At 47.6% G+C, this 15,492-nt stretch overlaps 2 protein-coding genes across 4 annotated transcripts in view; both read left to right on the top strand.

Moving 5' to 3' along the window:
• Positions 1 to 15,492, top strand: part of LOC308594631 (uncharacterized protein) — a 133,228-nt gene that overhangs the window by 29,013 nt on the left and 88,723 nt on the right. The window lies entirely within an intron of this gene.
• Positions 1 to 15,492, top strand: part of CCDC33 (coiled-coil domain containing 33) — a 154,973-nt gene that overhangs the window by 76,896 nt on the left and 62,585 nt on the right. For all 3 annotated transcript variants that reach the window (XM_081207621.1, XM_081207619.1, XM_081207620.1), the window contains 2 exons: positions 1,563 to 1,696; positions 3,100 to 3,171. In XM_081207621.1, the coding sequence (XP_081063747.1) occupies positions 1,563 to 1,696; positions 3,100 to 3,171 (206 nt within the window). The remainder of the gene's footprint in view (positions 1 to 1,562; positions 1,697 to 3,099; positions 3,172 to 15,492) is intronic.

The following is a 15,492-nucleotide window of genomic DNA, read 5'->3' as shown; positions in this document are numbered from 1 at the left end:
TTGCTGAGTTCTATTATAGCAGTAGCAAGGCTAAGGAGGAGCAAGCTGAGAGGCAGGGCCACCCCCCTGGCTTGGTTGTAAGTAGGAAGGCCGACTGATGCTGGTGGGGCAGTGCTCAGTCTGCCCCTCTGGGCCAACCCCCCAGTGAGATAAGACCATATGGGAGTGTGAAATGATTTGTGGGGGATTCTCAAGATGAGATGTGGTGCTTAGCAGCACGTCAGTATGCAGATGACACCCAGCTCTACCTCTCTTTCACATCAGAACCAGTGAAGGCAGTGAAGGTCCTGTGTGAGTGTCTGGAGGCGGTTGGAGGATGGATGGCGGCTAACAGATTAAGGTTGAATCCTGACAAGACAGACAAGACTGTTTTTGGGGAACAGGGGGCAGGCGGGTGTGGGGGACTCCCTGGTCCTGAATGGGGTAACTGTGCTCCTGAAGGACCAGGTGCGCAGCCTGGAAGTCATTTTGGACTCACAGCTGTCCATGGAGGTGCAGGTTAATTCTGTGTCCAGGGCGGCTGTCTACCAGCTCCATCTGGTACACAGGCTGAGACCCTACCTGCCTGCGGACTGTCTTGCCAGAGTGGTGCATGCTCTGGTTATCTCTCGCTTGGACTACTGCAATGCATTCTACGTGGGGCTACCTTTGAAGGTGACCCGGAAACTGCAATTAATCCAGAATGCAGCACCTAGACTGGTGACTGGGAATGGCCGCCAAGACCTCATAACACTGGTCCTGAGAGATCTACATTGGCTCCCAGCATGTTTCCGAGCACAATTCAAACTGTTGGTGCTGACCTTTAAAACCCTAAACGGCCTCGGTCTTATACACCTGAAGGAGCGTCTCCACCCCCATCGTTCCGCCCGGATACTGAGATCCAGTGCCGAGGGCCTTCTGGTAGTTTCCCCCGCTGTGAGAACTGAGGTTACAGGAAAACAGACAGAGGGCCTTCTTGGTAGTGGCGCCAGCCCTGTGGGACGCCATCCCATCAGATATCAAGGAAATAAGCAGCTATCCTATCTTTAAAAGACATCTGAAGGCAGCCCTGTTTAGGGAAGTTTTTAATATTTAATGCTGTATTGTTTTTAACAGTTGATTGGGAGCCGCCTGGAATGGCTGGGGAAACTCAGCCAGATGGGCGGGGTATAAATAAATAAATAAATAAATAAATAATATCTGGGGTAAGGCATTTGATTCATTTTTGGATTGTGGACTGTCAGAAGTGGCCTGATGGTCAGTTTTGGTTAAGAATGTATGTAGCACTCTGGTACTATATACTGTATGTAGACCACTGTGGTTGGCCCCTGTGAGAACAGGATGCTGGGCTAAATGGTCCATGGGCTAGATCCACCAGGCTCTTTCTATCTCCTGATGTTTGGGGCTGCAAGGTCCATCTTGACCAGCAGCCCCAAACATCAATTCCTCTTGAGACGAGATCGGCTGGTTTCCAACTCAGGAGCCTGGCGAGAAATTTTGGACGAGGAGGATTTTGAAAGCATCCCTCTGCCATGTTGCAATGGAGGACTAATCAAGATGTTTTATCCCTGCTTGCCCACCAGATCCGGATGGAGACCTGGAAATTCCACCAAAGTCTTTGGGCTTCTCTGTGCTGCCACTAAGTAATCGTGTCTATCGGAAGCTTGTGGCAGACAGTAGCAGGAATGGAGTTCTTGTAGAAAACCTTCCCATCCAGGTAATAGCAACCCTAGGCAACAGGACCTGCTGCAAAATCTTCTGGTATATTCTAACCTTGCCCCTCCACTGTAAAGAGCATTAAGATCTACAAATGAGACCTGGTTAGTTTTGGCTATGGCCTGATGGTTATTGACTTGTGGTAGCACATCAACAGTCTTTTTCATTGCTGTGGAATTCTTTTCCTGCTGAAATACTGGGGGTCCCATCAGTACTGGCATTCTGCCGGCTTTTGAAAACACAGCTTCTGACTTGGGTCTCCTGTTTTTGATTGCAGTTTCAAGTGTTATGCTGATTTAATGGACTTGTATGTCATATATTTAAATTATGGATGTATGGTTGTATTACTATGCATTTTAATTACAGGTAGCTGTATTTTCATAATTGTTTGTTTGTGGACCACCTTGGTACTCCAGTTCAGGGTTCCACCCACTCTTCCTCTAGTGACCTACTCCATTTCTGGTCATGACTGATCCTCATGACACTCCTCATCGCTGAGGGCCACAAATTCCCCAGCCCTGAATTAGACCACCTGGAAGTTGCTGATGCCACAACCTCCGCAGACCTGCCCTTAGTCGTGGATCCTGTGGACAGTCCCTCTTCTACTTGGTAATGTGCCTCCCACACTGCTGGACAGCTGCTCTGTTTGGCAAAGTGGAATGGAGAACTCAACATAAGATTGGGAAAATGAGACATGGAGAGGAACCTACGGAAACACTCATCCCTGGGCCCGTCCCTTCACCTATTCTCTTATAATCATAGAATCATAGAATTTTAGAGTTGGAAGGGACCATGAGGGTCATCTAGTCCAACTCCCTGCAATGCAGGAATCTTTAGCCCAACATGGGGCTTGAAGCCATGACTCTGAGATGAAGAGTCTCATGCTCTACACCAGGCATAGACAAATTCGGCCCTCCAGATGTTTTCAGACTACAGTTCCCATCATCCCTGAGCACTGGTCCTGTTAGCTAGGGATGATGGGAGTTGTAGTCCCAAAACATCTGGAGGGCTGAGTTTGGCTACGCCTGCTCTATAGACTGAACCATCGAATTTGGACGATTCAGTCTTTCCAGACAGAACCCTATTACTTCGATCTCCTTCTTGTTTCCTCTCATTCATTGTAGGATCAATCCAGACACTGATGAAAAGGAATCCACCATGATAACTCCCATTAAGCTTATCCAGCAAATCCCTCCCTCTTTTCTAAGTTTAAGAGTCTCATGCTCGTACCAATTGAGCTACCCAGCATCCCCTTGCTAGGGGATGTTTCAAATAGACACATAGCTGACAGTGCGCTGATGGTGCTCCAGGCTTGATGGACTTGTCATCTGATCCAGCCATGCAGTTCTTAACTCTGTGTGTTGACAATTCTTAATCAACCGTTTGTCTTTGTTGATTTCTCAGGATACAAACCTGCGCACCAGAAGTGGAGAAGTCCCAACTGTCCAGCTTGGTGTTCAGTTGATAAATTCAGAGGTGAGACACATGGAAATGTCAGGAAGATCAGCTTGGGGAGCTCCAGACAGGAGATATCCGAGAATCTTGCCTTCGTTAAAAAAAGGGGGGCGGGACTGGACAGCTCAGATGGTCCGTGTAGGACACTGGTGAACAATCTGTACCCTGAGAGCGTCATGCAGCCCTCAGCCCAGTTTCAGGTGGCCCTTGGCCTGATTCATGTGGTTGGGGAGCAGCAGCGTCGGGTATAGGGGGCAGAGGGGGCTTCAAATCCCCCAATTTTTTGGGCAGGTGGCAGTGCCCCACAAATATTGAGGGGACCTCCCCCACCGCTGCTGCTGGGTGCCTCCTGTGTTCCCCAGCCCCAGCCCCAGCCCGTCAGTCCAGGAGCCAGGCAGCAGCTGGGATGAGCAGGCATGGAGATCGCCCTCTGCACATCCTGCCCCACCTGGGGCATCCCGGGCAGCGTCACGTGTCGTGTGACAGCACCCCCTCAATGAGGGGGGCATGCTGGCTTCCCTGCTGGAGAGGAGGGGAAATATGAAGGTAGCAATGAAAGAGAGAGAAAGGAGTGCCCCCACCTGTAGGGTTGTTGACATGTCTGCTTATCAAATTCGTGCTAACTCCAGTGGCAGGTCTTCAACATCTGGCAATGAAGTTTAGTTTGCCTAGCACACTTCTGTACAGTGTAGTGTCAGAAAATGCTTCTTCAGTATCATCTACCTGATAACCTGTTGTCATTGGTGTGTCTACAAGTTCAGTTTGGTTAACACATCAGCATTTTTCTGACACTATTGAGTCTGGCCCCTTCCATTTCGGGCTCTGATCCCATCCACTTTTGACTCCAGCCCCACCCACCAGACTATATTTAGGGGGGGTGAACGAATTCCTATGCCCCACAAGTAACCCAGAGATGCATTTTAAATAAAAGGACACATTCTACTCATGTAAAAACACGCTGATTCCCGGACCGTCCATGGGCCGGATTTAGAAGGCGATTGGGCCGGATCCGGATCCGGCCCCTGGGCCTTAGTTTGCCTTCCCATGGACTAGCACCTCATGATGTTTTCACTGGAATCTCCTTTCATAGAAGCGTAGAATGTAGAGTTAGAAGGGACCGCAATTCTATAATTCTTTGAACTCCTGTCTCTGTGATATTTTGGATAATATCCTTCAAATGTGATGCTTTGTCAGAATCAAAACAAGCCAGAGATGCCAACACATCAAAAGAACTCGGATTCCAAATGTTCTGGGTAGTGCATGGGTGTGACACTTGCCTTGAGAATGCTAAATGTTCCAGACCTTTGCATGCTTGGCACCAGACTGCACACTCCTGACTCTAACCATGCTGCTATTTAAACATGGGCCTGTGATCCTGTTCTTGGGCTGCTGCCTTGAATGGAGCTCCCCTCCACTGGCCCTCATGTGATTCTGCCCGAGAGGTGCAAAAATCACTGCAGACAGCAGGCAACCAACCGGGCAGCCAGCTCCTCTGGAAAGAGAGAGTGCCCCTGGAGGCAGTTCATGAATATAGATGATGGTTTGCATTCTCTTGTAAAGCCCTCTGCCCTCCCTGCTCTGCCTCAAGCGCTTGCAAAGGAGTCTGTGTTAAAATAACAGAGAAGCCGAGAGGCTCAGCCTTGCTAAGCACCAACTCCAGCCTGTCAGTCCAAATTAGGTTGTAAAGGATGGAGGGAATGTGCCTGCCCCTGTGCTCTGCAGCGAAAAAGGGGGAGAAAGTGTGGGGGAGGGAGGCTGATTAAAATACCAAGAGGTTCTCTTCTGCCTGCCAGCAGCTGGCCCACAAATAACAGGAATCGACGTTGCACTGAGTCACGTGTGCAGATCTGACCTGCTGTTCCCAGTGCTCAGAGTTCATGGCCTCTCTCAGGTTGCCGCTCGTCATGGACTGTTTGGACACAGAGGAATGGTGGGAGGAACCAACTGAGGAACCATCAAGGGAAGAAGGATCAGATCCCAGGGAATGATGGTGGGAGAATGATGAGTAGTGTTGTAAACAAAAATTGCCCTTTTCCCTTATGGGGTATCCAAGAGCCCATATAGAGTCCTTACGTTAGGTTCCCTATTGGTAGGAGAAAATAACAGAGGCCAACCAGAGAATATTGAGAAGCAAAGCAGCTAGTAAGCTTGATCTTTATTGATCTGTTGCAACAGGGTGCTCCCCTCACATGCAGGAAAGGAGGAGGAACCCAGAACAATGGCGCGCAAGGCCTTATATAGACTTTTGAAATTGCCACCCTGTAGATCAAGACCACCCCCAGAAACATCATACATACATCACAGAAAAGGCAGTCTAAATTTGAATGTTGTTTTTCCTGTTTGCCAGGTTATCTGATTGCCTTTCCTGATTGTCTTTCCTGATTTTCTGTCACCCATTAAAATGCTGATTACTCAATTCCTGAAACAATGGGAAGGCTCCCTGACCCCCCCTCCCTCCTTGCAGGGAAAACTCTTGGTCAGTTTGGGAATCAAAATGGTTTCAGGTCGGTCTTCCTGTGCTGATCTATGTACGTGCTTGGTTGGTACGCTTATGAACATTACCATATATCTAAGACCTCAAAATTCCTATCACAGTAGTCAGGGGGAGAAGACTGGGAAGAGGAGGTGTCTGAAGATGAAGGGGTAACAGGCTCAGTGAGTTGAGAGAGTCTGTGGCAGAAAGAAATCCAAAATCAGGGCAGAAGCTGAAGCAGATAAGTGAAAGGAGGGACGTCAAGAGGCAGAGATGTGTCAGGCTAGTGAAGAGTCATGAGTGTCTCCCGCTCCTGCTGCAATAAGCTCCCCTCCTGCCTGGTCTCCCAGAACCAGGAGAGGCACGGAATGGATGGAGCAAAGACAGGCTGCATGCAGGCGCAGTCTCTGATTGCTTGCAAGAAGCCCTGGAGAGGAGACAACATAGAAGGCTCTGGGGAGGCAGGGACTTTGAGTCTCTGCAATAATTTCATGGAGTAAGACCTAGAAGGCACGAGCTGCTGTGTTCATTAGGCCTGAAACTCCACCACATCTGTGAGGATTGTGTTCCACAAATGAAGAGTTAACGCTTTGAACTGTGTAATTTACTAACCAGCTCGCTTGGTGACACTGCCTTCCCGTACGCCTTGGAGGTCAGGCATTCAGGCTCATCTGGGCTCATTGCAAATGCTAAGCTTTGCTGGACTCCAGAACATTAGCTGTAATATTTGTTTGCTTGTTTGCTTGCTCTTGCCCAGGGCAGCCCATTGTAGGTGGTCACACTAGACACTGGCACCATATATAGGGAGCCCTGGGTGCCTGGGCACCTATAAAAAAAATTATGTGGGTTCCTGGCCTCTGCTCCCTGCCACTGTCACCCCCCTGCTGGGACTCATTTAGGTACATTAATTTCAGTGGGTCTTCTCTGATCAGGACTAACCTTGGATGCAATCATCTGGATTGTACTTTTTATTTTTCCAGAAGCTGCTTTGAGACATTTGGTGAAAAGTAGGGTATAAAATTCTTCAGTAATACAGAGGTACCTTGGGTTAAGAACTTAATTCGTTCTGGAGGTCCGTTCTTAACCTGAAACTGTTCTTAACCTGAAGCACCACTTTAGCTAACGGGGCCTCCGGCTGTTGCTGCGCCGCCGGAGCCCAATTTCTGTTCTCATCCTGAAGCAAAGTTCTTAACCCGAGGTACTATTTCTGGGTTAGCGGAGTCTGTAACCTGAAGCATATGTAACCTGAGGTACCACTGTATTGCAATTAATAACAGCAGCTACAGACTGCACAGAGTAGAGACTTTTTCATTGCCCAGGGCTGAACCTCCCAAGTACAGTATATCTGCATTGTAGAAACATTATTTTTACAGGGGGTGGGCCATTCTGGGACTGGTGCTACAGTTGCAGAAAACAGCTGTGCCTCTGCCTTCTCCCCACCACCACCCCTCCCCATCCTCAAAGTTAATTTGGGACCGAACTTAAAGCCGGCAGGTTAATTCCATTGCTCTCCCCCCACAAAGCGCCGGGCCCCCTGGCTGGGGCAGGGCTGTCTGGCGAGCTACTTTGGAGTAATGGCCCAGGGGGTCAGCGGAGGGGGGCCGCGTGTGATGAATTATTCACAGAGGTGTTGGTAAGTGCAGAATTAATCCCCTTCCTTCCAGCTGGCTGCTGCACTAAATTATCACTCCTAGTCATGCGGGAAAATGCTGCGGAATTCATTTAGCTGATTATTGTTTTGATCTAAGGGCTGTTGTGTTCTTTTTTATCCCCCTTCCCCAGTTCTCCTCCTCCTCCTCCTCCTCTTTCTCCCCCTCCCCAACTAATGTATGTACAAGCGAGGGAGCGGGGGGGGGGGAATATCAGGTGACAAGCTGAGCTTCTCAATCCTGCCTTTAAAGCTTGTTTCAGCAAATCGGCCCTAGCAACAATGGAGAAAAGAATGGATTTGTTGCTAGCGGCGCAAAGGAAAGGGAGGGGGGCGGTGGGAAGCGGCGCCGCGGGTTCAAGCAATCACAGCTTTGCGATGAACTGGACCGTTTTAAGTGCTAACCTCCCAGAATCCATCAGATTTTTTTATGAGCAACCTGCCAGGCGGTCGGTGTAAAGAGTGCAGGCTTTGGAAAGGTTTAAAATGTGCCAAAATCACTGGTACCCAAGAGGCAGGTCGAGTCACCTGTAGATCCTTTCTGCGCCCTTGGATTTTTAGATGGGGAGAGCGCTGTTGCGCTCCGGTCTTGCTAATGGGCTACCCAGAGGCATCTAGTTGGCCAGCCTAGACGGGCCATTGGTGTGATCCAGCTGCTCTTATGTTTCTCTCTCTCTCTCTCTCTCTCTCTCTCTCTCACACACACACACACACAGGAACAAGCCTTGGTATGGCAACAGGCTAGAGTGAATAAGGCAAGAGGCCTGTGAACGTACAGTTGTGTTTCAGCCATTTGGAGGGAGGGTTGTCCCCTTTTAGGAGGTTTCCTCACATTTCCCCCCTACTTCTAGATACCCTAGAGTCCTTCCTCTTCTTTGTGGGTAATGCTACTTTGGCATAGTGATTGGCACTCAGTGCCGAACTTGGGAGCTAGTGGGAGCAATTACATATGTTAGAGGATTGGTTTGCCCAGCAATTCAGAGAGTGACATCTCAAAGGCATGTTAGGGATCTCACAAAGGAGGAACATGCTGGTTCCATTAAGCATGAGAAAAAGATGAGCTCTGTAGGTTCCAGCCTGCGCCTCCTTCTCCTCTTTGTGCCTCCCCATTCCACTGAGACTAGGGTTGCCAAATTTTTGAGCTTTTATTGTTGAGCTTTTTGGAGGAAACCTCCCCCCCCCCCAAAAAAATTGTGATTTTTAAGCTTTTTGAGCTCTTTCTGCTGGTTTTTCCATTGCGTTCCCGAAGCCATTTTTACACCTGAAAACCAGGACATGCCAGGAATTTTCCTGACATATGGCAAGCCTAACTGAGACACATTCTCATGTACCAGGCCACAAATCTCCTGAGTTGCTGTGCCCGCTGCCTCCATCACCCTTTCATTCTTTTTCCTCATGGAGAAGGACCATGGCTGAGTTTGTAAGTGAATCTGCTTTGCATGCAAGAGGTCCTGGGTTCAACGTCTAGCATTTCCAGGTAAGGCTGGGAATGTCGCCTGCCTTAAACCAGGGATGGCCACCGACTTGGATGGCTTTAAAAGAGGATTAGTCAAATTCATGCAAAAGAGGGCTGTTGGTGGTTACTAGCCATGAAGGCTACGCTCTGCCTCCGCAGCTGGAAGTAGCAATCCTTCTGAATGCCAGAGGAGAGAGAGTGGCTCTTGAGTTTGAATCCTGCTTGCTGGTTGTGGGAATGTTCAGAGAGGCAGGAGAGGATATATTGTTTAATTATATCCTTTCCAACTTGCGTTAGCAAGTTCTATAATTTAGCAGAGTAACATTCCCCTTTTTAAACTTACACAGCGGATAGGTTTGCCAGGCTTGTTTAAGCCTCTAAAATACGTTTCCTTTGTATTTTAGTGTTTTGTTGGAAGCTGCCCAGAGTGGCTGGGGGCACCCAGCCAGATGGGCAGGGTATAAATAATAAATTATTATTATTATTATTATTATTATTATTATTATTATTATTATTATTATTATTATTCCTGGTAATTCCCCTTTTATTCCCTCCTAAAAAGAATAGACACAACACAGTCTTGTAGAAAAGTATAAAATAGTTTACTCACTCATTCTGTTCACAGATGGATCCCAGAAGGCAGACTTAAGTTACAAAATATATACACCTGGAATCTATCCCATAGGGAGATAGTTCCTTTGTCCTCTCTTGGCCAAGAGAGCATCTTAGGCTGATGCTTCTTCTAGTAAAGCAAAATAGAGAAGAAATGTGGTGGCAAGTCCTGTGCTTTTGTTACCTGCACAGGTGAGGTCACGCCCACCTCTGGTCACATGTAGAAGAAGTTTGTCCCAGCACAGGAGGAAACAGGAAGTTTATCTACTGCCCAGACAAACATCCCTCTTCATGTGTAAACATGTCCACTCTAGGAATGTTGTATTTGACTGCTCTGTGTTTCACACCCCACACTGGTTTCCCACGGACAACTGGATGGGTGACTGGCCGGATCCAACAGGCTTTTCTTGTGTTACGTTTTTCACCCTCGAGAGTAGCTGACACATGGACCGAACGAGTCATACGGCAGCACCTTATGTTCCTATGAGGCACTGTCAACATTTCCACAACCAGAACCCCCCCCAAAAAAAAACTGACACAAAATCTGCATTTGCATGGTATGAGCTACCAATTGGGGGGATTTAATTAAATCTAATAGAAACAGCACTTTTGATCCTACATTTCTTTTCCTTGCTCGCTGTCACTTTAAACTGTTTTAACCAAGTAACAAATTGGGGTTTTCGGGTGGTCTTTAGAAGAAGAGAAACACACAAAAGGCAATCCCGGCTGATAACAGTAGAATTAAACACCCCATCATGTGATGCGACTTGCTTTAAAGTGTCAGGTTCTGACAAGTCCCTTAGTGCCCAGTGGGCTGTAGAAAGGTGGGGAGAGAACATAAATTAAACTGATAATGTTTGACGATGGAAAGAGAGACGCTCTTTCCCTTGAGATGGAGGAAAGCAGTCTTTTGCCAGGGCATCTGGGCATCTACTCTCTGACAACAATGACTGTTGTTGTTTTTTTGTCACTTTGCCTGCAGAGTGGTGGCATTTGTTGACCTTGTTTTATTTATGAATCACTTCCCAGGTCGCATCTCAAAGCCATGTAGCAATTTAAAAAAAACCCACAATAAAAATGTGTATTAAAAATATCCTATGTTAAAATGAATTAGAACCATTTCATATACAGTGGTACCTCGGGATGCGAATGGGATCCGTTCCGGAGCCCCGTTTGTAACCTGAATGAAACGTAAGACGCAATGGCGCATCTGCGCGTGCACGAGTCGCATTTTGCCGCTTCCACGCATGCGCGTAACGTCACTTTGAGCGTCAACTTTTAATGCAGAATGGACCAAATTTCTCCCTCATTCCTAATATGAAGTGAGCCAATACTTTAGGTGTATATTGTGTATATTGTGGGAATGTTCAGGGAGGCAGGAGAGGCTATATTGTTTAATTATATCCTTCCCAACTTGTTAACACAAGTTCTACAATTTTGCAGAGTAACATTCCCCTTTTAAACTTTCACAGCGGATAGGTTTGCCAGGCTTGAATAAGCCTCTAAAATAAGTTTCCTGGTAATTCCCCTTTTATTCCCTCATAAAAAGAATAAACACAACACAGTCTTGTATAAAAGGATAAAATAGTTTATTCACACATCTTGTTCACAGATGGATCCCAGAAGGCAGACTTAAGTTACAAAATATATACACCTGGAATCTATCAGGCTGATGCTTCTTCAACAAAAGCAAAATGGAGAAGAGAGAGATGGCTGCCTCCCCTGTGCTATTTTGTTACCTGCACAGGTGAGGCCACGCCCACCTCTGGTCACATGTAGAGGAAGTTTGTCCCAGCCCAGGAGGAAACAGGAAGTTCCGACTGGCTGATCTAGACATCCCCTTTTTATGTCCACTCTAGGAATGTTGTATTGGACTGCTCTGTGTTTCACACCCCACATATATGGCTTTGTACTGGTACCTAATGCAGGGAGTTACAGTGGTACCTCAGGTTAAGTACTTAATTCGTTCCGGAGGTCCGTACTTAACCTGAAACTGTTCTTAACCTGAAGCACCACTTTAGCTAATGGGGCTTCCTGCTGCTACCGCGCCGCTGGAGCACGATTTCTGTTCTCATCCTGAAGCAAAGTTTTTAACCTGAAGCACTATTTCTGGGTTAGCGGAGTCTGTAACCTGAAGCGTCTGTAACCTGAAGCATATGTAACCTGAGGTACCACTGTATCTGAAAACTGCACCTGTCTGTTTCCTTGTTGCTGGCATACTGCTGTCTCATCTGTAGGGATCTGATCTGGCATCCTTTCTAGTTTACCTTTGTGTTTTCCATGCTTCACTGAGGCACTGGGACATTCCAGGGGGTAGTGATACCTGGCATTCATTTCTGAAGAACGAAAGGGCATGGGGATCCTGTGGTTTGTGTGCGATATTTGCTTTGAATGCAAATAGTTCTGCTCTATCCTGCCTTGGTCAGACCCCACCTGGAGCCCTGTGTCCAGTTCTGGGTGCCACAATTTAAGAAGGATATGGAAAAGCTGGAATGTGTGCAGAGGGGGGAAATATTGGAAAAGAGGTGATATGGTAGTCATCTTCAAATATCTGAAGGGCTGTCACACAGAAAATGGAGCAAGCTTCTTTTCTGATGCCCCAGATAGGACGACCTGGACCAATAGATTCAATAGATGACAAGAAGTGAGATTCTTCCTATATGGTAGGAAGAACTTTCTGGTGGCAAGAGCCATTCAACAGTGGAAAGGACTCACTTGGGAGGTTGTGAACTCTCCTTCCTTGGAGATTTTTAAGCAGAGGTTGGATGGTCATCTGTCAGGGACTTTTTAGTTGTGATTCCTCCATAGCAGGGGGTTGGACTAGATGACCCTTGGGTGCCCCTTACAATCTATAACTCTTTGTTTCTACGAAATAAAAGATGGCTAGGGTGATATGAGCTTCCCCTTTTGATTTGCTGCTGTCCAGCTCTCTTACAAGACTTTGGAGATTTCAGGGTTTGGGGTGAAGTCAAAGGGGCATAATATAGGGTATGGCACTGATAGGCAGTAGCTCCCCCTAGAACCCCCCCCACTCCCATCAGAACAACACTACACAGACCAATCGTTGTTGCTGTTACCACAAAAGCAGGTGACCAGGCCACTGGTACGCCAATATTTTGGAGAATTTGCAGCTCAGCCCTAAAAAATAAATCTGAGCCTACGTGAGAGCAAAGAGGCACCCCTGCAAGGAAGTGTTTGCCCTTCTCTGTGTTGAGCTCCCTAGGGACTGAGAGGCCGCAACACGGATAGGGAGCCTGGGGCCTCTTCAAGCCCATCTGCCCTGCATGGCCCAGGGATGATGGGACATGGACGTTTGGCTTTATCTGACGGGCGACTGCGGGGCTCCCGCTTCTACGCCTCTTTACATCCTGGCAAAACAGATCTTTCTCTCTCACACACTCAGTCTCTTTTTTATAAATTTTTATTAATTTTTTAACATATCATTTTCAACAGTAATTAAACCTACTTTTACATCTTATACAATTTTTTGACTTCCATCCATCTCGTCTGAAAATTTTCCAATCTGATTTCTTAGTATAAATTTCTTACTTTCCCTATTACATTTAAGTCTCATAGCTGATATCTCTATTCTTTTTCTACTTTGTAACGTTTCATATATTTCTCCTTACAAAACTTATTGTGGTCCTACTAGTGTAATTTGTTGATTACAGTTGTTCTTCAAATAGTTCATATATTTCTTCCAATCTTCTGTGAATCTCTGGTCCCACAGGTTTCAAATCCTTCCTGTCATTTTATCCAATTCTGCATAGTCCATTAATTTTATCTGCCATTCACCTCACACGCGCATTCTCAACAAGTGCTGTTTTTCACAAACATCTTCATCCTCTTAGTGGAGTTGTATCTCTCTCTCTCTCTCTCTCTCTCTCTCTCTCTCTCTGTGTGTGTGTGTGTGTGTGTGTGTTTAGTCTTCGTCCAGCTGAAATGGCTTCCTTAGGTACTGTTCCCAAGTTATAATTTATTTATTCATAATACATTGATGAGCCAGTGAGTAAATCACATTGTGCATGTTGGAGTTAACTCTTTATTGGCAAGACCAGGATCTGCACAGACATGTCAGAATGTCAGGCCTAATGAGCTCATTCCTGGTGGGTCCTGCCCTATGGATCAGTTGCTGAGACTGAAAGCCCCTAACTCCCCACAGTTGTCTTAAGTCTCTTCCTTTCCAGGGCTTTCCCCCAAGTAATCGGAGACTGTGCCTCTGTGAAGGTAACCTCTCCTCTGCTCTCTTCTTGCCTCTCCCCCCTTCTGGGAGACCAAGGGGGAAATGAGCTCATTGTTAGGATATATGGTAGTTCCGTTCCACCTTAAAAGGGTACAGGCATGACTGTTGTGTGTCACATGCCTGTTTACTTCCAGCACAGATCTGCTGGGAACTTCCGCTTGTATATAGCTTTTGCATTGCTGCTGTTTTGCTGGACACAAAGGGAAGCAGACATGTTTTTACTTTTGTTCCTGCTGCTGAATAAAATGCTGTAATATACAGTCATACCTCGAGTTGAATGTGCTTTGGGTTGAGGGCGTTTGAGTTGCACTCCACGGCAACCCGGAAGTAACGGAGCGCGTTACTTCTGGGTTTCACCACTCGCACATGCACAGACACTCAAAATGATGTCTAGCGCATGCGCGGAAGTGGCAAAAAGCGACCCGCACACGTGCAGACGCGCCGTCACTTGTTACGTTCGCTTCAGGATGCGAACGGGGCTCCGGAACGGATCCTGTTTGCTTCCCGAGGTACCATTGTATACTGCTTACACATGGCTCTGTCTGCCTCTTCTGCTGTGAGAAGATTTATTCACTCTGCTGATAGAGCGTGCACGGGTCTCTAAATGTATCTGAGGCTCGTGTCACTGACTGATGCTGTTCCAAGGGAGACCGGTGATTGTCCAGCTGCTGGCCGGTGGCTGGAGCCAGCTTGGGGCCTGCCTGATGCCCCCGTCTCCCCAGCAGTATCCCAACACTCATTGCAGCAGGAGGGGGAGACACTCGTGCCTCTTCACCAGCCCTACTCATCTCTGCCTCTTGGCCTCCTTCCTCTCCTGATTCAGCTCCAGCTCCTGCCCCTGATTCCTGACTTCTTTCTGCCACAGACTCTCCCCACTGACTAAGCCCTGTTATCTCTTAAGCTTCTGACACGCCTTCCTTGTATTCTCCTTCTGACCACTCTTCCCACTGCCACGCCCCTTTTTACTCTGAGGAAAGCTTACTTGAATGTTGCGCTGCTTGTAGGCCAGGGGATGGACCAGCACAGAAATTTGTGGGGTTAGAAGCAAGTAAGTGAGCACGCAAACAAGCGAGTTAGCGAGGAAGCAACAAGCTACTCCAGCAATCCTGCAGCTGTCTTAGCTTGCAGATATAAGAGCCGTTGTGATTACAGTAAGGGGGAGGGGGAAGATTATTACAGAAGGAAATGAAAGGCTAGTGCCTGAATGGAGGTGGGTTGTGGGCTCTCCATTATTCTCTGCCACGTTCCTTCCTGCCCCAATCCCCCTCCTCTTTGGCTCAGCGTCCTTAGAAAATCTTGATTGCTGCAGAAATTACAGAGGAGTGATAGAATGACTGCCGAATGGAAACGGACTGAGCCAGCCTCGCTTTGTTAGGCAGCTAATGAGTGGAAGACAGCAGGGCCAAAGCAAAGCGGAGCAGAACATGCACACAGAGAGACATTGAAATGAACGTCTTTGTGGAAGAACATTTGTCCGTTCCCACTCACTTCTCCCAGAGGAGGGTTTAGGAGAGAGCTAATTGAATTAGGAGCATGTGCAGCACTGCTAGCCAACCTGCCCTGTCTTTGTCAGGCAAAAAGTGGGGTGGGGTGTGGGACTGGAGTCATCTGTATCCTGCCTGCCCACCTTGGGCGCCATCTGTGCGCTTGGTGTCATTTGCAAGGAGCCTGATAAACTGTTGCATTTTGCATGAGCCGCTTCTTCCCCACGAGGGTCTGGAGCGTGATTGCCGCCCGGGCCCACTGCTGTGAATGCCAAGGGCACTCAGCCAAGGTCAAAGGCCTCCCAGCCGAATGAAATGTGAAGGCCCAGAAGATCCAGCTGCTGGTTAATAAGGCACTGGTCAACAAGGGCATCAGCAGGGCATCCCCCTGCCACCGTTTGGGCAGTTGCTCACTCTACACACCCT

This window comes from Podarcis bocagei (genome assembly GCF_964188305.1).
Source record: "Podarcis bocagei genome assembly, chromosome: 9".
NCBI classification, from domain to species: domain Eukaryota; kingdom Metazoa; phylum Chordata; class Lepidosauria; order Squamata; family Lacertidae; genus Podarcis; species Podarcis bocagei.
This window is presented reverse-complemented; position numbering and strand designations above follow the sequence as displayed.